The sequence below is a fragment of the Xiphias gladius genome, chromosome 14 (assembly GCF_016859285.1).
Source record: "Xiphias gladius isolate SHS-SW01 ecotype Sanya breed wild chromosome 14, ASM1685928v1, whole genome shotgun sequence".
In the NCBI taxonomy this organism is placed as follows: Eukaryota; Metazoa; Chordata; class Actinopteri; order Istiophoriformes; family Xiphiidae; genus Xiphias; species Xiphias gladius.
Genome location: NC_053413.1, coordinates 528,941 through 550,841, shown reverse-complemented (window position 1 = coordinate 550,841; position 21,901 = coordinate 528,941). Strand labels below are relative to the sequence as shown.

Genomic DNA, 21,901 nt, shown 5'->3' with positions numbered 1-21,901 from the left:
GTTGGGACCTTTAGCAGCTTGTAGGACTTTCCATCTTGGAAAACCCAGAGCAATGGTGAAGAAATGCCTCAGTTGAAGAATAGTTAAGCAACACTGCGTTCTACTTTTCAAAGTAAGATTTCTACATAAGGAGGAAGTTTATTGCTTGTTGCACAGAGCTTTTTTTTTCTCCCTGGGCCATTTTGCCTAGACTATCAGTCAAGGTCAGTGTTTCTGAATTTAAATATGTTGTTTTATGTTTCTGAATAAATAAATAATAAAGATTAAAAAAAAAAACAAGGAATCATGGAATCTTACATCCTAAATTGAATCTAAACACTGCCTTTGTACAGACAGAGGGTTTGTAAGTCATCAACAAAAGTTGGAGCAAGTGTAGGAATCATTTGTATTGACTTTTTGACTGCATTTACTTCCATTGCTGCAGGAAAGCTGAAAGTTTCCTATGAAATTTACATGATTTTTCAGTCTTTGGTGACCTAAACTTTTTTTTTTCTTACCTTGGGCAGTTTACAGCTGGCCTTTGTAGCATTAAAAGTTCTTCACTGGACATAGCTGCTTAAATTTCAATAAAAACTGGAAAACTGGAAGTCTATATCTCACAGTCTCACTGGTAACTGTAGTGTGTGTGAGTGTGTGAATAGGTGAAACTTACTTTCTCTATAGGGGTTGAATTTTGAGGAATAAGTGTGAGGTAACTCCTCTGTGTCATGGTTATAGTTCATTGTCGCAGGTTCTGTTTGGACGTCAGCATTGTAGGACCTGTCCAACGGGAATATATAAATATGATTTTCAGATATGTGATATGCATTCAATATACATTGTGTTTGAATTTTGCACAGAGGTGTTGGAATGAATACAGTAAATACGTGGATTTATTAGACTATTTGCCTTAAGGAGAGGACAGGAAATTCCTAAAATATGATTAAATATGATATAATATGAATATTATTAAAAGTTAGTTTACTGAAACTATCAAGACAGAGTTAAAAAAGAGCCATTCCTCTTTAAACAAGCAGAATATTATTACAGAACATATCACAGATAACCTTGAGACTTTTGTCCAGTTTTTTTTACATTTTATAAGAACCTACAAAGATAAATTTAATGGGAGTTTAAAGGATTTTCATGAAATTAAACCCCTTTTTTGTTAATAGTTAATTTTTTCTTTTCAGTGATGAACCATATTTACATTCTGTAATTACCTCACTATACGGGAGTTTTCATTGTTTCTGGCAGAGTCTGCATTTACTGGGCTGGATTCAGACTGCCTACACACACGTGAGGGATTGACAGGAAACGGTACAGCATGTAATCAGGTATTACTGTTGGTAGTTTGATCTGACTGACATCAGCTTTCACCATTTACTGTTTACTCTCCTACAGCTGTATCAAGGCTGGATTAATTTACTGCTAATGCTAAACACTTTTATTGTGAAACAGTCGCAGGAAACAGTATTTGTCACTGAGCTAAGTGCTGACAGCGATTGTTATTAATTTGTCTTCAAAACAATTTAGGTGATGTTGCCACTGGATGAGTTGTAAGAGAGTAATGGAAAAGTGAGGAGTAGTCACAGTGAGCTTTTAGATGAAGAGCAGCAAGCAACACACTACACACCTCCGGCTCCTCAGCACCAGAACCAGTGTCTTTTACTGAGTTCTACTGTAAAAGTCCTACACAGTCCTACTGGCTGTGTGTGCAGCATGAAATCAGATGGAGGTTGGGATTATTATTGACTGACTTCTTTATTTAAACAATGTGAGTTTCTTTGGCTGCACTGTAAACAGATACAAATACATTAGCTGCTCCTCTGTTGTATAACTGACTAAGTAGCTGCTCAACCATTGTTGGCTGGAGTGTTAAACTACACTTGATGTTACCAAGGAAACCACGGGTGTCGCCACATTAATGAGGACTGAAATCTTGAAGATCACACCTTTTTAAAGGAAACATCCCCAATATATTCATATTGAACAAAATTTAATACTTTGTGTGATCAAACAGTAAGTTTAAAGGAGGTTAAGTCAAGTACAAACAAGTACCTTTTTGGGATAATTAACCTCTTCTATGACACAGGGATTATTTGTACTAATACCAAATCCAAATAAGAACACATCACTGTTTGAAAAATAAGGAAATCCACTATCTGGCTAAATTGTTTGCTGCATTTTTTTGTGGACAGTTTAAAGATTTTAATGACAGTATAAATAAATGTCAAGCTGGCTTTATGAGGGCAGACACATTTGTAAAACATGTGTTTAGTTGAGACTGTCCTCCCAAGAAGAACATCAGTCATTTCAGCCAGTGGACAGAACAATATCTCTTTACTTTAAAGTGACGGCGCTCTCTAGAGGCCATAGGAATTATGACGGGAGCAAAGAAGTAAGTCAGATGACGTTGTTATAGAAGGAAAAAGTCTACACAGAGAAGATGTTGTGGTAGTTTGATAGGTGTGTAGGTATTCCAGACCTCTGTTTGTCTCCTGTTTCCTACAGAAAATCAACATTGGTTCTTTTACCATGACCGCCATCGATCCATAACTTCAACCACTTTATTATTGTAACCATGACAATGAACGGCCTCTAACCTTCACTAGGTACTAATTTAAACCCAAACCACAGTCTTTCCATAAAGCTGACCAAACCTTAACCATCATAAAGCTGATGTGTTTTCCAACAGTGATGTGTCACAGTTTTGAAGGCACAGACAGATGATGTGTTCCTGCTGACAGGGGTTGGATCAGAAAACAATTGGATGTGTTGTTCTAGAGGACAAGGACAAATGACGAAGCAATGTCTTTTCATTTTGTAATAGCTTTTAACTATACATAATTTGCCACCATACGCGTAATTGCCACGGTGGACCAGGTGACATGTCCTCCCCAGTGTACAAAAGAGATGTTTGGAGATTTGACCCCCCCAAAAAGTTTTCATCCATCAATACAGGTTCAAGCTCATACTTTTCTGTGTTTAATTTGTACACTTGGTTGGGTGGACGAGGCATTCATTGTACAAAGTATCACGGCGTATCACAAAAGAAACAAATGAAGAAGATACTCCACGCATGTGTATGTGTGTATATGTTCAAGCAGACCTTTCGATAAAAAGAAAAAACGGAGGCAAAAGAGGCAGACAGAAGGCGTGCAGGTTTCAAGTGAGCACCGAGACATTGTATTACTCAAACACGCACATAAAAATATTGTCTGCAGCAGTTCATTATTGAAGTTTATTATTTCAGAGTTTGTCCAGGATGAGAAAAAAAAGCTAGCAGTCAACCTCCACAACACTAGCTGTTGTCCTGAGGTCTCTGATTCTCTTTGGGTTACTTGCTTCAATAAAACTAACACTGGGGATCCTGGATAACCAGTATCATGAAGCTGTTAATCACCTGTCTGTTAAGAGCTACGTTACAAGCCAAATAATCAGAACCATGAATGAAGTATTGAGATGAGAAAAAACGGTATTCAATAGTGATTAAATGTCAGAATGTGGTTTTCAGTTGCTGATGTTTCTGCTTATTATGGGGAGGATTTGCATCCATACACAACCAGATGCATTATCCTCACTCCCAGTCCTCCACACATTCTCTCTGTCTCTCTCTCTCTCTCTCTCGCTGGCTCACTCTCTCCCCACTTGGCCCCCCCCAAAGTCTGAGTGAGGAATCCACCCTTGCTTGCCACTGCTCTGATTCCCTCTTAATTGGGGTATCAAACAGGGATGCCGAGTTGCTCCCTTTTTAGTTTCAGTTAGTGGCACAAACAATGGCTTTACCTACTAATAATACAACCCTGTTCCTAAAACATTTTGAAATTAACTGTTTTTTAATCTGTATTAAGGTTATACTTAAATATTTAAAAATGTTGCTTGACTTCATGTAGGTGGTATCCTTGTAAGTGATATAGGCCCACAATTTTCATAGTGGTAAAGTCAATCAGTTGAGTGTATTCATTTTAGTTAAAACCAAGAAATCTCACTGGTCCACAACCAGTGGATCATAACACCCATTCAACTGGGTGCGATGAACCTGATATGAGTATGTTATGCTCTAAAGAGATAAACTCACAGTTGAGAAGCTTCATCAAAATGTGTTATTGCATGATAAAATAAATCAAAAATCAGATAAAGAGAGGTAGTCACAGGGTATTAATATAATATTGATAGGGGAGAAATATAAAACTATCAGGTATTTTAGTCCTATTCAAATAATTAGAAATATTATACAGGGCTCGAAGTGTCTTGTTCCTACCTGTTAAAGGGTATGAGGTAGTTGGTCAGATCACATTCTGACTCTGACACTTGGCTGCAGTCAGGACACTCAATCCAGTCACTGTCATCCCTGATAGTCACAAACACACAAAACAGGGAATCATGGCCTTAAAAAAAAAAACTAAAAAAAAAACACAAACTGTTGACATTCTGACACTCAGTTCCTGACATGATGCAGCACTTTTATTTAAGCTAAATATAAGGTTTTAAAATACAGATATATCATTTGAGTTCACACATTTGGGTTCACATAGTTCATTTGCATTTTTTTTACTGTACATTTGGTACATGGTAAATAGTTTCATTTATATATTGCTTTTACCCTTAGTGCTTAACAATTTGCCTCTAATTCACACACAATACTGATGGCAGCAAGCTACCATGCAAGGTGCTGGCCTGACCACTGAGAGTAATTCTGGGTTGTTTCCAAACATTTCAGAACATAAAAAAAACATGCAATAAACACTGAAATGAACATATCAAAAACTGCAGAAAAGTGCTCAGATAAAGTATACTTAAAGCAACTAAAAATTTAAATGAAAAACACAATCAGTGCACAATGTCATCTATGCATGTTTTTTTTCCTTGAGCGATTAACAGGAGGAAAGAAGTACATTTAACTAATTTAAATACTTAATTTTCATTCAATGTTTTTATGAAGTTGCCCTGAAAAAAGTATTGAAGTGGTGCCCTGGTTTAAAAAGGTTTGGGAACTAGTCTAGGCTAAGCAGAAACAATATGGGTATGTAAAAAAAACAGTGCTGTTTCTTTGTATGTGATAGGTAGTACACAAATCTGTGAATCTTTCACAATGGACTTCCTGATTCATATTTAGATTTCTCAAATGTGCTTATAGCAACAAACACTAACTTGTGCACTGGTCGAAGTATTTTGATACAAAATAATCTACTACATGTAAAAGTCCAGCATATTTTAGTTAAGTAAGTATATAACCCTTGTCTCAGATTCTGGTCAAATTTCCACAAAGTTCCACTGTCTCATCTTAAAGTAATGCACTTGTATAATTCTGTATATGTTGTACCATATATCAAATGTATATGTGTGTGTGTGTGTGTGTGTGTGTGTGTGTGTGTGTGTGTGTTTGTGTGTGTGTGTGTGCACGCGTGTGTGTACTCACATAGAGTACAGGACTGTGTATGTGTAGTTAGATGCTGGGGTATTCCAGGTTAGGATGGTTTTGAAGTCCAGAGACACCCAGTGAACATTCTGTGCTCTGAGCGCATAGTTGTTATCTATGAATGAAATGTAACACAACATTACTTTCAATTCTTCCAGGATCTCTGTTCAGTAATTATGTGTGACTGTAAAAGAAGTTTTTACCAAATGCCTGCCCAAAAAACTAGTGCAAACTTCTAGCTGCTAGTACCTATCTAGTTTAGCAGCTTCAGTTAATCCTGATCAGCAGATCAGGACAGGATACATCTGAGGAGGACAATGCGTTGCTTCTATATATCCCTGGACATCATGGGTTTTTTGTTTTTTTTTGCATGGGCCTCATGAGGCGTCGGCCCTTGGATTTACTGTGGACAGGATGGTGGGTGCTGTAAGTTACTGAACTCTGGCCACGCTGATTCACTCCTCTAAGCCCCAACATACATGACCTTTTCATCATCATTTATATGCACACCAGAATTATCTTTTGTGTTACTTTGTTATGGCAGTAGTTAACACCGTAAGAGCCAATGGTTACATTTTGGGGGCTTATCTGGGATGTTTTGGTGTAATGTTATAGATGAATGATGTGTATTCCACTAACACCACAGTAATTTCAGCCAGTACAATTTATGTGTGACCATTTTTTTCATACTTAAACTGTTGATATTGAGGCTTGGTGTAAAGAGAAGGGTCTATCCACTAGCCATGTTTGTGTATTGAGTAATGTGTCTGGTGAAATTAGCAATGACACTTTAATTGAATTCAATTGAATTCAATTTTATTTATATAGCACCAAATCATAACAGGGGTTATCTCAGGGCACTTTTCATATAGAACAGATCTAGACCATACTCTTTACAGTCACAAAGAGCTTTAAATCTAGTCAAAGCTCTTGGACAAGTCAAGCTGATTGACTGCCGCCTAAATTGAGCTGTTGGAAAATATTTTGTACTACTGCAGACATCCAGTGATTTAACTAAACTCAAAGTACCTGATGCAATAGGAATACCTGAAGAGCTTTGTTCATGGTAAGCACACGTGTTTAAAGCTCCAGAGAGTACTGCCCCAGATGCTGCCATGGGTAAAGATTTTCATTCTAAGTTTCTTGCTTTTCTGAGAAATTAAGGAAAAACTGGCTAATATGAAAAGTCTCATAATCCCCACATTTGTTGATCTGAATTCAGAGCTAGTTTCTGCTATAACCTCCCAGGTAGTTAAATGCCACAAAGTGCCGTCTGAGATCCAAGGTAATCGTTAACTCCGGATGTTCTCCGGAGCCAAGCTTACACAAGGTGGGGAAGAAGAATATGATACTTGGGCTGAGCAGACATCTTATTTGTTGGAGGAACGACAGTGCTCTGACAATGTTAAAAAACAGAGGATTGTAGAGAGCCTAATGGGCCTGCAGGTGAAATAGTGAGGTTTTAGAAAGCAGAAAATCCTTCATCCAATTCAGCTAACTATATACAAGCTTTAGAAAATGCTTTTGGCACTACTGAGAGTTCAGCTGACCTCCTGGTGAGGTTCAGACACACTTTCCAAGCGGAGGATGAGAAGCTCTCTGCTCTTCTCCTGCTGGATAAACAGCTGTGTTGCCTGTACACAAAGGGGAAATCTGCTGAGATAAACCACTTGAGAATGGAGCAAGTTGTGGAGGGTGCATTGTCACATGGATGCTCTTCATATTAGAATGACCTACAAGATGCGTGAACCATCCCCTTTCACTGAGCTACTGGGAGAAGTTAGCGAGGACAAGGTAATTATTAAGGAACAAAATTGTTCAAAGAGCAGAGTAATTTCTTAGGCTGTCCTCTGTGGTTAAGGTGACACCTGATGCCACTGAAGTAGAGCTCTTGAGAAATTAAGTGAAGAACCTTCAGGCAGAGATTACTCGTCTGATGTCTGCTACCCTTGCAGCTAAATGCGCTACCCCCACTGGGAAACCCAGCCCTTCTGTAACAATGAATACGAAGAGGAATGCTGCTCCAGAGGGTTTTGGGAGTGGAGATAGATTTGGGATCCTCTGTTACAACTGAAGAGAAGATGGACATTTCAAGCAAGAGTGTGAAAGGGGAGGAAAACCTCCACAAAGTAACTCAAGGACTAATCAAACAGAAAAAGAAGTTGGGAAAATCCAGAGGGGCTCAGTAAGCGAACGGCATGATGTTCCAACCAGTGCACCAAGGAAAGTATAAGAGTTCAAGACACTATTCTAGAAGGCCTAGTTGGGCGAATATCCAATGTATCCATACAGACCGAAGGCATCTATACCAGAGCCACACTTGATACAGGGTCTCAAGTTACCCTACTCTATAGATTCTGATACAATAGATATTTGACACACCTACCATTGACTCCTGTCAGTGCTCTCAAGATGTGGGCTCTTAGTGCTGATGACTATCCATATGATGGCTATCCGTCATTAGAGCTGGAGTTTTCTGAAGCAGATTTTGGAGTAGCGGAGGCCATTGATGCACTAGTGTTGGTATGCCCAGATCCTGTCGTAAAAGGGGATGTTTCCACTCTTGTGGGAACAAACACTTCAACAGTAGAGAAAGCTTTTGGCATTATATAAAGAGAAAGGAGGAGAAAACTTCTTGACTACCCTGCCAATTCATCCTGTATACAAGGATGCTTTTCAGACAGTGCAAGCATCTCCTTTCCGAGATGATGAAGACATAAGAGGAACTGTTTGGTTTACTCAGTTCAAACCAGTCACAATATATCCTGTTGGAGTGGCCAGAATCTCAGGAAACCCAAATTTCCTGAAGTGCCAAATACTCAGGCTATCCTGGTTGACACTCTTCAAGGTTCAGAATAAGAGTAATTCTTCCCTACCAGAGTAATGGTCAGACCTGAACTGCAGAAATCCTCAGCAGTCCATTGCAACACTGATAACAGTGACTGTCAGGAACACTTCAAGATGAGATGTCAACCTCTATTGTGGCACATAGATTGCACAGTTGTTTCCCCTGGATGTAGTCTCCAGGGGAAGAGAAAGACAGAGGAAAAGGCTTCTATGTCAGAAGGTTTGGCCTCTAAATTGTTCAATTTTGATGACTCGCCAAGACCACAGGAATGGAAACAGAGACTAATGGAGATTATGCTGGAATGTAGAGAAGTCTTTCCTACTCATGAGTTTGATTTTGGCTGCTCTAAGATTACTCACCACACTATTAGAGTGACAGAAGACACACCGTTCTGAGAGAGGTCTTGCCATTTAGCGCCAGTGAATATTGAAGATGTCAGGCAGTACCTGCTGAAGTTTAAAGAGGCTGGAATTATCAGTGAGTCGAGAAGTCCCTATGCATCACCCATAGTTGTTGTGAGGAAAAAGAATAGGAAGATATAAATGTGCGTTGACTACCAAATACTAAACAGACATATAGTCTGAGTCCAATACACAGCTCCACGGATCAAGGATGCACTGGTTGGCTTAACTGGAAGCAAATGTTTCAGCGTGTTAGATCTAAGAAGTGGATACTACCAAATACTTAAATTCTTCCAATTTGAGAGGATGATGGAGGGCATATCAAGAGCACCTGCAACCTTTCAATGGGTGATGGATACTGTTGGGGACATTAATGTGCTTGACGTACTTGTTTACTTGGATTATCTCATATTCTTTGGCTCAACACTAGAGGAGCATGAGTCGAAACTACTGACGGTGCTAGACCGCTTGAAAGCTGAAGATCTCGAACCATCACTAGATAAGTATCAGTTCTGTAAAACGTTTAAGTGTCCAACTTTGTTGGACACATAGTTTCTGAGAATGGAGTGTCGACAGATCCTTCAAAGATAGAGGAGGTGACCACCCGGCCCAGACCAAAAACTGTGTGCTTTACGCTCATTTCTTGGATTCTTTTGGGTACTACTGGAGAGTTGTGAAGGAATATGCCAGAATCAGCCATCCAGCTAATCAGATTCTTTGTGGTTACGTCCCCGCAACAAAGAGAGGGAGAAAGCCAAAAGGAGAACAAGATGGGGATTCTTCTGAGCCTTTCAGAGAAAGAGGGATACAAATTTTGAAGAGGCATTTCAGATGCTCAAGGGCCAGTTTACCAAAGCCTCTGTGCTTGCATTTGCCAACCCCTAGTTGCCATATGTGTTGCACACAAATGGAAAGCCAGAAAGACTTAGGTGCTGTTCTTTATCAAGACCTTGAAGATGGCCTGAAAGCTGTTGCCTTCATTAGTAGGAAAAAAACTACCCCGCACACTGTCCCTGAATATTGTCCCTGAAGCCAAAACACTGACACTGATGTGCTATCAAGGTGCCCCCGTGACTTTCTTGACAACATTCAAGACTGGAAGGAGATTCCTGCTTCAGGTGTAAGAGCGATGATCCAGCTTGCCTTACAAGACAAACTAGAACACATCTTATCTGACAGAGCAGTCGACTATTTAGGTGCTTCTTGGCATGCGAATTGCAGGCCGAGAAGCATATTGCAAGCCTACAATGCTGAGTACACAACAGTTGCCGGCCTTGAGTTACGTTGACTTGTCAGCAGCTCAGCAAGAAGAGTCTTGTATAGGGGAAATCTGGTCAGCCTTTCTGAGGAAAGACATTGCAAAAGTGGATAGAGCAAGACATCCACATCCATACTTCTGAGAGAATGGGAAAAGCGATATACATTAGGTGACTTAAATGTTTAAAAAGATCAGCCATATTTGAAGCAGACAAATAATAGGAGAATGTTTGCCTGCAGATTTTGAATGTCACTTTCTTGGGGTCATCCTTTACCCTCTTAAAATGATCCTGCACTTTGGATTTCCTGTCTGACATAGGTAATTGTTGTAACTGACTGTTCTGTTTTTACTAGGTGTTTCAATATTTGAGGTGGTGTGTCCCATATGAGTTGCCATAAGGCTGCCATAAGGCAGGAGTCTTTGGCGAAGTCCCACTTGTGACACGTGTGTTTTAGGAAAAATAAAGAAATTGTTCCTGCTGTTCACTGTTCTATATCTCTATGTCCCGTTTATTATTTTATTACTAAATAAGCCCAGTTTGGCGAACTCAAGATACTTGTTACATTACTATTTAATAACTGCAGGGACCGGTCATGTAAACAATGTCTCTCCATGACTGGTTGAGAGATGCCACCTTCTGTGGAATTTGATTTTTCTTCCTGCGACCAACTGACCTATCAAGACTGGGTCGACTAAGAATCTTCTCATTGACTAATGTTTAGTAGAGGGTAGCCCTATTGTTGATACATTGAAATTACAAAGCCCCAACATACATGCTTCATAGGCTTTCACAGACTGTACACACACATTTGTGGGCCCAATTGGTTTTGTTGTTCATTACACGAAACAGTTTGTTAATCCACTTAAATTACAAATTTACTTTTGGGTGTCTGTCTGATTTATGGTGGTTGGGAATATTACCTTTGCACAGGGGTATTTCTGTATTTAATCCTATATTGTCAGTCCCTTTGGATCAGTAACTTAGTACCTAAATCATAAACACTCTAGACATGTTATGTTATGTTTTGGTTAATGGTCCTTTCATCATTCATTTATATGCATACCAGAGTTATCTTTAATGTTACTATGTTATGGCAGTAATGAAAGCAGTATGAGCTGATGATGAAACGGTTATGTATGATTAAGATTTTGGGCTTCGTTTTTCAATTATTTATCTATGGTATGTTGGATAGAAAAATGGAAAATAGAAAATTAGAGAATCTGAGTCCTTTTATTACTTTTATTTCTCTTTATGCTTAGGGTTATATGAGAGGGCGGCTCTAAGTGCTGAGCCCAACTCATCCATCATCACAACCGCTTTCATGGATTAACACACTGTCAGTTGCAGCAGCAGATTAAAGTAGAAACAATCCCAGTCCAGATTATGAAATTAACCTATCAACCTAACAGTGATTGGGCTCCATTAAAGCTACCTCATGCATGAGTTACTGATGTTATAAGTGTCCAACAAAATGTTTTTGCATACAATTTTTCGGCAGCTGATGATGTTAGCTGTTTAAATCCAAATTTCTCTTTTCCCCAACATGTATACTATTTTGTTCCTTGCAAATCCAGAATTTTTGGTCATCCTGCTCCTTGATTCTCCTGTACAGACCCTCTTATCTGAACTCCTGGACATCAACACACCTCTGCACCAAGCACTCAGCATTACAACTGTCTTCATAAACATGTTTCAATAAAGGTTTGTCCATCCTCAAGCGTGTCTCACTGTGTTTGACAGTGAAATACAGCAACAAAGAGTGGGTCATGTTGGTAGAGACTGACTGGAAACTAACATCAGTGTATCATAGTTACACAATATAGTTGCAAAGATGACCCACCCTTGGACCCTTGATCATCTGTATGACTACTTTGGTCAGCAATTGCATCAGATGAAACTACAGTATTAAGCAAAGATGGGGCAATTGTTTCAGCACAGAGTGAAATTATGCTTCCAGTCTCTCTCCTTTGCTTTTTCATTCATCTTAATAGAAGATGAACAGTTCTGAACCTATTCCAAAAGCAGCTGACTTTTATACACAGTAACTGAAAACTGAAAGTTCTTTAAGTATTCAGTTTACACTAGAGTATATGGCTTCTTGGATGTTTTACTTAAGTAAATGTAGCAATACTACACCATGAAAAGCTCTATTACATGTGAAAGTCCTGCATTCAAAACCTTACTTAAGTTAAGGTACTTAAGTATTATCAGCAAAATGTAATTAAAGTATGAAAAGTGAAAGTACTGATAATGAAGAAAAAATGTTCCCTGTAAGTGTTTTACCATTTCATATTAATGTTATATATTGTTATTTCTGGTGCATGGATGTGTATGTTGCATTGAATCACTGTAGTTCAGGGTTTTTGCTAATTTAACCTTTAAACGCATACCTAGGGTCTTTGGAGACTCAGGACGATATGCTGCATCTAATTCACTCATTTTATTCAGTTAAGCACTCAGATCCATGGTATTCCTCAAACGTTTTGTCTTTAATAGTGTTCTGGTGTCATATTTTAAAAATGATAAAAAGGACTATTTTTCTTATGTTTTCTATAAAAAAGTCTCTAAGGTCACCAGAGACCTGAGGTATGCAGGAGTGTAGCTTTTTGCTCACAAGATACTGGATGCAAGTGATAGCGAGCAATCTGAGGTTCATATACCCGGTGGCGCGTCATCTTTGTATTTTTTGAAATTTCTATTAATATGTCTGTGATAATATAACGTAGAAATATGGTTCAAATGTTGTCAGAATCTGTAGAGTCTCCACTTTCCAGTCCTTATTCTCAAGAGATTTTACTTGTCTCACAGCTGGAGCGAGGAGGCAGAGAAGAGAGCTGACACACTCGTTATCTGCCTCTCACTGTCTGAATTGCTGGTTTCGTTTGTCAACTTTTCGGTGAAACTAACCAATGGACTCTAACGAAATCACTAAGGACCGGTCCACCACCGTAGAAATACTGCAATATTTACTGTAAATACTGTAAATGTTGCAATATTGTAGTGTTTTGTTTTTTTTTTGAAAAAGAAAAACTGTTGTAATGATCATTTTCATTTGCATACATCCCATGAACCTTGATATGTAGTATGAAGTCATTATTAAGTCCCATTTTATCTCAGTCCCTCTAACATTTGATGAAAGTACTGTGACCGACAAAACTTCTACTGAAAAGAGACACTACAAAATTTAATTTTAGACAATGCTTATACATTTAGCTACTATTTTAATTATATATTCCACTGCTATTGTGAACCAAAGACTTTGGTAAACCAATTTCAAGCACCAAAACAATTCATCCATATGAGTAAAGGAATTTTTTTACAAAGGATTTGAAGAATTCAAGTTTTAGGGCCAAATCATCTCTTTACACAGTGTTCAAGGACAAAAAAGTGCCTCATTTTAGATAGAGATGAGATTTTTCTGCAAATTTTGATCTAAAACACTTGGGTTATATATTAAAATTTTATGTTATATACAAGTACCTTTAGAACTTAAATTTAAAAAGATATATATAAAATATATATATATATATAAAAATCAGTAAATAATAATAATAATTAATTAATAATAAATACAGACACTTACAGACGAAGAAGCTTGTTAAAGTATATTAACTTACTGTCACAGTAATATGATGGCGCAGCACTGAGGTTTCAGGTATTAGAGCTGTATTTTCCTGTACCTGAGACTACTGATCAGTTTTCTGCCAGTCATGAATCAGATCATTTAAAAGCAGAACCAGGGTATGAGAATGAAAGAGACACTACTAGCGGTTCCAAGAGAAGTTAGGACTAATAAGGGAATCTCATATATGTAGTTACCTCAAATGCCTCGACCCTGCTTATATAAATAAGCAAGTAGTTTTCTTGGTCAAATTTCCACTTTGGGAAGCCACAAGAGCCCACAACAGCACTCTCTCCTGGAAAACGTTGGCATTTAGCTGCCATGGCCACGGTTAGAGAAAAGGAAAGAGATGCCATGACTTCCCAAAGCTGATGGATCCCTCCTCCTCTTCCTCCCCATCTGTACGCATTCATATGGCATCAATACTCGTTACTAACTTGGCTTCTTCTCTCTCCCGTAGTTTTTTGCTCTCTCGTCTCTCTCCTCTCTCCTCCTGTCGCTTTTTCCTTGCCGCTGTTGCCAAGTGCTTGCTCATGGGGGAATGTTGGGTCTCTGTAAATATAACTATACACAGTTCGGTCTAGACCTGCTTTATATTAAAAGTGCCCTGAGATAACCTCTGTTATGATTTGGCACTATATAAATAACATTGAATTGAATTGAATTGAATGGATGCTCTAAAAGTCTTTATTTTGTACCGAAACAGAAGCGCTTCAGCTGAGAAACGTCTATAAAAACACTGGAGATGCCACATCTGTCCTTTGTGCAATAAACTCATTGGAACAATAACAAGCAGTGTCTGTGATTAGTGATTACTGTGCTGACTGATTTGGGTTTGGTTTGTGTCAGCCTATGAGAATTTACAGCTAGCTGTATGTAAGACAAGATAGTACACGCCACAGATTAAATAAAACAGTCTACACTGAGAAAAATTAATGAATTTCAAAAGAGCACATTTTTTTGACATCTATAAATGTAAAAATTTCATAAATGAAAAAAAACAAGCAATATGATTTGAATATATGTCTAAATCAGCCTTATTTAAGTGCTAGGTTGGCAACGTGAGTTGGCAATGTGTTTGAAAATGCATTGCATTCAAGGTTTAAACTTCTTTAGGCTAAACTGTTGGGTATCTTAAACAAGCATATTGTATTTGAAAATGTTTGTAGCGTTGCTACCCTATGTGTAATTTTTTGCAACATGTAAAAAATGTTGTGGAACATTTTGTTTGGTTCACTGGTTGCATTAGAACAGCATTTATTTTTTACCTGTAACATGTAATAGTTCATTTTCATTTAACATACAAATTCAGAATCTATACATATAACACCAAACATTAAAATGACTACCATCCTCCTAGATGAAGAGCTCCTCTCTTTCCATTCTATGTCATTCTGATACAGTCTGAAATAAGTAGCATATTGGAACACAGCCCTCCATTGTCAGATACTTTACAATTCAATTTTATTTATGTAGCGCAAAATCATAACAGGTTATCTCAGGGCACTTTTCATATAGAGCAGGTCTAGACTGTACTCTTTATAGTTATAATTGTTAAATATAACACTTAGGCATATTTGATCAGCCAAACTACTTATATGCAATACTGGAGCCAAGTGGTGACCAGTGGGTGCCATGGTAATGTCTGCACAATGGAGGTGAAAGCATAATCCGCAGACAAAATTGTCTAGCGTTTGCATGGGGGCTATTTCTACTGAACAAAACCATCCACAGTGAAGTCTGAGGACATTCCATATTCCTCCATTTTATTTGGGTGGAGGCAGGAATCTCACAGGCAGGTATTTCAAAACCTGGACAAAATAAGGCAAAGCTTAGCTTAGCCAAATCATAGCTTTGTGTCTCACCTGACACAGGCTAGCCTCTGCCTGAATGGTGTAACATCGGACATTATTATTACCCTGTTAACTTCAAGCTGTAAAAGAACTGAAAGCTGAATACAGCGCAAAAACATCTGGCCATAAGTAAGCATCTTTCGCTAACCTCTGTAAAGCACCATGCTACCCAAAAAGAGTGGAAAAATGCACTTTGGATTTCGGAAATACCGATTTCTGTGACAAAAGTCAACTACTAGTATCAGCCTGGCCACCCAAGAAAACTGCTTGAATGTTGTATGGTGGTCATCTTGTCTCTTTTGTAGCATTTGTACACCATGCCAGTTAGCAGAAATTATTTTTTTAAATTGTCAATCCATATAATTATTGGTCATTACTTTTTTGTCTCTGCTATGCTAATGTGTTTCATAGTTATTGTAGAGTCTGGATCTGTGATTGCGAGCCGCCTATTGTCTCCATGATCCTTCTCATCACCCACTGCTACAAATATTATTATTAGTCTTATTATCATTATTATTATGATGATAATGATTATTATTAGTAATATTATAATAATAATTATGATATAACATTATTCTATGTTCTCTTTCCTTCTGCTCTCTCAAATTCAAATTCAAGGTGCTTTATTGGCATGAAAGTTTCAAAAACAATGTTATCAAAGCATCAACACAATTTGGCCAAAACAAAATAAATAAATAAATAAAATAAAATAAATAATAAAACAACACCAAGGTTAATATACATATTAATTATATATGTACAGTATATTATAGGCATTTGATACGTATTGGGCAGCGAGATATACCCTGTCTCCTTCTACTATGAGTATTTTTAATTTTGATATGTCATTTAGCTCATTGAAATTTGGAATTTCAAAACTGTACTGGTTTAAATAAATGTTCCTTGTATCATTAATTGATTCACATTTTAAGACGAAGTGCACCTCTGTCTCAAACTAAGCACGTTCTGTTTTCTTTCAGTTGCCAGAATGTTTTATGTGTTCCAGGTTTGATTGCCACTTTGTGGTCACTGAGCCTGTACTTGGTTAGGATCTGCCTCTGCTTTCTATCTCTGACATTTAGAGATCTTCTGCCAATTCATAATCTCTATTCAGGGACATATAACATTCTGATCTACTTTGGATTTTAGTGTCTTCTTTCCAGTGTTTCAAACAGGTTTCTTTACATTGTGTTATAATTTTGTTTACTCTGATTGGTGTTTGGAAAGCAGTGTTGTTGTGAGACTGGTCAGAGTGTGTTTGAGAGGGAGCAGTTAGTCTCAGCACGAGCTGACATAGCGGACTCTTTTCTGGGCTCAGCTCTTGAGTTTGGAGGGCTTTGGAATGGAGGGTGTCTGGGTGGCTTTAAGGTGCTTAAAAAATGTAATCATTCTCTTTTGTATGTTAATTATCAGTGTGTATCTGCCTAATTCTGTTTGACAGGCATTTGTTGGTGTTTTTCTTTGTACGTGTGAAATGTATCTGCAGAATTCTCCATGTAGAGATTCTGTTGGGTGTTTATCCAACAGGTACAGCTATGATGACTGAGTGGACCCATTACTAAACTACCATATAGTGCAATGGCCATGATAACACTATCAAATATTTAAAGCCAGTTTTGAATTGGAATTTGGAAGTTATAAAATTTTCTGTTAATTGCATTTAGAGCTGGTTGAGCTTTTTCTGTAAGTGCCTTCACTGTCAAGTCGAAACTTCCTGATACTGTTATGGTTATACTATGGTAGGTATGTGTTCAATGAGGTATGTGTGTTCAATGATTTGATTATTTATGTTGAACTGGTATTTGTTCTCTTGGCATCTTGGGCGTTTTTGAAAAATCATGATATTAGTTTTCTTCATATTTACTGCCGGGGCCCAGTTCTGGCAGTATTTTTGTACGATGTCCCTCTGTTGCTGTAGTCTTTGTTCAGTAGGAGATAGTAGAACGAGGTCGTCTCATAAAACAGAGACTTCACCTCTTTGTCTAGGGGGGAGAGGATCCAACTGAACAGCAAGTTCTTTTATATATACATTGAATAATGTCGGACTTAAATTGCAACCCTGATGAACACCTCTTCTCTGGGTAAAGAATTCAGTTTGTTTGACTCCAATTTTAATAGCACACTGGTTTTCCAAATATATTGATTCAATCAGATCATATATTTTGGCCCCTATACCACATGGTAGAAAATCTGTAATAGAGTCCTTCCTACAAAATGGAGTTGAGTGCTTTTTTGAAATCAATGACACATGCAAATAGCTTGCCATATTAAAGTGTGTGTAATTAAAGTGTGAAGGGTATATACATGGTCAGTGCTGCAGTGTTTTGGAAGGCAGCCAGTTAAATTTTTACTCAGGATGGGTAGTTGGTCAATATTCTTTTATTTAAAATACTTTAATACATACATACATATTATATATATACATATATACATATTATGTATATACATAATATACATTATGTTACTACTTCTCTCTCTTCTTCTACTCCCCCCCCCCCCTCAAATCCAAACGGTTGAGGCAGATGGCCGCCCACCATGAACCAGTTTCTGTTCAAGGTTTCTACCTGTTAAAAGGGAGTTTTTCCTTGACACTGTGCCAAGTGCTTGCTTATGGGGGAATGTTGGGTCTCTGTAAATAATATTATAAAGAGTATGGTCTAGACCTGCTCTACATGAAGAGTGCACTGAGACAATTTCTGTTATGATTTGGCACTATATGAATAAAACTGACTTGACCTGACTTGAATTATTTCTTTTTTCATTCTGTTTTTCCTTGATGCAATTTAATTCTATTTATCATTTCATTTGTTTTTCATGGGGCATCTTCGGAAGGGCATTTGAGTTGTTTTTTTATAATCTTATCACAACAATCCTTTTTTTTCTATTAATTTATTATGATGTAATGTTCTGTGATCAGCAACGAGTGTGTTTCAGGCTTGATAAGGCGAGCAAAGTCACTTCAGCTACTTTAATTCTGTTTAAAGAAGAAGTGAGACCAATCCCACACTTGTGTCATCATCACAATGTATGCAGAAAAAAAATTCGGAATTCAAGTGCCCATGCAGTAAACAACATCTTATCTTGTCTACAATATAGTGCATATATGCATTGGGGAGCTCAATGATTAACAAAAACTTCTTCCGTGTTGTTTATTAATATTTTCCCCCAAAAAGAATTAGCAAAAGTAAATACTTTGACTGGAGTTAATGACAGGCTTATTAAAAGAGAAAAAGGGTAACGTAATGGAAGGTGCATTTATAATTCCAAGCAATTTTTTACCCTGTTTCAGGTATGATTGATCGAGGTTGCGTAGGATGTTTTATTTATTGTTATTTTCAAAAATGTGTAACTTAATTATTAAGCGTATTGCTTTTTTATGTTCAGGATACAGTGCAGGATGTCTCCACTGAGTTTAATACGGATTGTTCTTAGACAACTTGAGTTATGGCCAATTTCCTGCCTTACCCTTTGAGAAGCTTTTTAATTGATGGCAGCCATGTTTTTGGATCAAATTTGCCCATTTATAATGGGTTGGAATACAAAAAGTCTATATCATATTACTTATTACGTTTTTCACATTATGCAAATTACCGAAAAATTCATCATGGTGGCCTTTATTTTCCAAGAGGCTTTTTTGTAGCATATATTGAGTTGTACATCTGAGTCAAATTTGACATCAATAGCATTCACAGTGTCAGGGGGCCAGCCTTTCAAATTTTTTGATTGTTAAAAATAGCGCTACCATCAGACTGATTTGAATCCTATTTCTTGAGAAGCATTTGCACACCATTTCCAGTTATAGTACCAAGTTTCATGTCTCTAGCTCATTCCAGCTCACAACAAGTTGAGCAGCAGCATAAGATGGCAGATATTGACGAATAGACATGCGCATTCATCAATCAATATGACACTTTGGATCTCAGTTATTACTTGACCCCAGAGCATGAGCAACAAAATTGGTGAAATTCTGTCCACCAGGTTTGGAGGTATATGTTTTTAGTATTTAATATCATTATTATTAACAATAATAATAATAATGATGATGATGATGATGATGATGATGATGATGATAATAATAATAATAATAATAATAATAATAATAATAATAATAATAATAATAATAACTAGACCTGCAAGCATGTATTAATGCAGTCTAAGCCCTCCACGCAATCTCAACCCAGCTGCCTGATCACTTTATCATGAGATTCAGATTCAGGGAAAACGTGGACATGTGTCTGTTTTCATGTGCATCATTCTATACCTCCCCTGAAAATTTCACTTACATAACTTTTACAGGGTATGCTCTACTAATTCTTTTACAAACGGAAGAATAAAATAAATAAATAAACCTGACCTGCAAGCAGGCATTAACGGTCCAAGCACCCCGTGAAAGTTCATACCCGGTGGTCCGACGGAGCAATGCAAGTTGGACCAGCAGGCCCAAAGGCATGATGCAAGTCTCTGTTTGAGAACAGCACATACACTGGAAAACATTCCACCAAGATCTGAGTGTTTCTGACAAGTATTCCAGTGGGGTATTCCCAAAAGCATGGTTAACTTAGCCTGTATAAACCCTGGACTTGGGGTTGAGTGATCTTGTTGCAACTTAACCTAAATTTGGGGTAAGTGATCCAACATTCACAAGGGTCCTTAGATGCTACATGTAACAATCTATGCAGATTGGACTTCAAACTTTAGTTTTAAACTTTAGTTTTAAAAAGTTGGCTTAGCATATTTTTCCACTTTTTGTAACAACACCACCTAGAAGCTCACTGGTACCAAATTTTCAAAGAACCACAGTGGGATCAGGAGAAACTACTTGACCAATTTTTGTGTTAATCGGACAGACCTATGTAAAGATACACATCCTTCCTTTGTATGAATACAAGTCTTTTCTTTATGACTTTTGCAATCTTGGATTATCAAAACTCTTAATAACTTGTGATCATTAGAGTACATAGAAGATTTTCATGCAGATTGCACTTGCAGCCTAAGAGTAGTTTGGAAAAACCATTTTCGCATATTTTAATTTAATGAGACCTTCCCTGGCCCTTGGTCCATCCCTCCACCAAGTTTGGTGCAAATCGGTTCACTGCCTCTTGGTAATCCTGCTGACAAACAAACCAACAAACGAACAGACACTGCTGAAAACATTCCCTGCTTGGTGGAGGTAATAATAATAAAACCAGCACAAACACCAATTCATGGTTACGACCCTACTAGTAAACAATAGGATTCTACCCCTTTGGAGTTAGAACTCTAATAATAAACCTGCACAAACAGAACAGGGTTGTAACTCTTCGGGATTAGAACTTTACTAAATTAAACCGACTATCATCTACAGTTTACAACTAACTAGTTCTTTTCAGGATAAACTTAAAAATCCCTCTAATTGTCCGCAAATCTCTCCATGGCCTCACCCCAATCTCAGAACTTGTCACCCCTTACAATGCCACCAGACCCCTTAGATCCTCCCATCATGGCATGTTGGCTGTGTACTGTTCATGGAATATAAAAGCTGGGGACAGGGCTTTTTCTGTAGCAGCTCCTCTTTTTCTGTAGGCCATCAGACAAGCTGAGTCTATTGATGCTTCTAAGATGCACCTTAAGACCAACTTTTATTGTCTGGCTTTAAGTTGTTTTTAACCTGTTTATATTTTAATGTCATTCCTTGGGTTTTAAACTGTGCTTAAACTTTTTAGGGTTCTAACCCCAAAGGGCAAAAACCTTCTGAGTTTGTGCTGGTTTATTATTGTTAGGGTTCTAATTCCGAAAGGTTAGAACCCTTCTGTGTTTGTGCCAGTTTATTATTAATATTCTAATCATTTTAATTATTAAGCGTGTCAGACACCAAAAATTATGCATGTCCATCAGCAGGCGGTGCTATAATCAAGGTAGGGCGTTTTGGCTAGTAACTCCTACATTGTATATCACACATTCAAAAACCTCGCATGCACGTGTTCCCTGAATTTACGTGAATAATGTGATATATGCCACGCCCATTTCTGCCAATAAAGTTATTTTTGCAAAATTACAAAATTACTATGCTTGATTACAGTTCATTTATAAATGATTACAGTCTTGTCCTTTTTCTGGACTTCTTTAAATCGTTTGACTCACTGCAGTCAGAATGTTTTATAATGACATTAATAGCTGTGCTTTCTTAAATTGGTCAAACAACATGTTAGTCGATCTCAAAAGGCTTTAGGCAGGATTGTCCAGCATCTCCCTTGTTATGTATTTTAGCCACAGAGTTATTGGCTATGTTGATTATCAAGGCTGAGAATATTCATGGCATCAATATTTTGGATAAAGAATTTGTCACTAGTTCCATTTATTTTTACAATACCTTGATTAGTCTTTAACAGCTGTAAATACACTTAATACTTAAGGTATACACTTGCAAAAATAACAATAAATCAAACATACCACGCAACCTGGATCAATTGTACCTGAAACAGGGCAAAAAATGGCTTAGGATCATAATAGCACCCTCCATTGTATTACCCTTTTTCTC

General features: G+C 37.6%; 1 protein-coding gene across 2 annotated transcripts in view; it reads right to left on the bottom strand.

Annotated features, from left to right (window-relative positions):
• The window catches only part of LOC120798828 (tissue factor-like), a 34,781-nt gene that overhangs the window by 8,201 nt on the left and 4,679 nt on the right, over positions 1 to 21,901 (bottom strand). For both annotated transcript variants that reach the window (XM_040143518.1, XM_040143519.1), the window contains exons 2-4: positions 5,402 to 5,516; positions 4,244 to 4,333; positions 653 to 759 (exon numbers count right to left, since the gene is read on the bottom strand). In XM_040143518.1, coding sequence (XP_039999452.1) covers positions 653 to 759; positions 4,244 to 4,333; positions 5,402 to 5,516 — 312 coding nt within the window. The remainder of the gene's footprint in view (positions 1 to 652; positions 760 to 4,243; positions 4,334 to 5,401; positions 5,517 to 21,901) is intronic.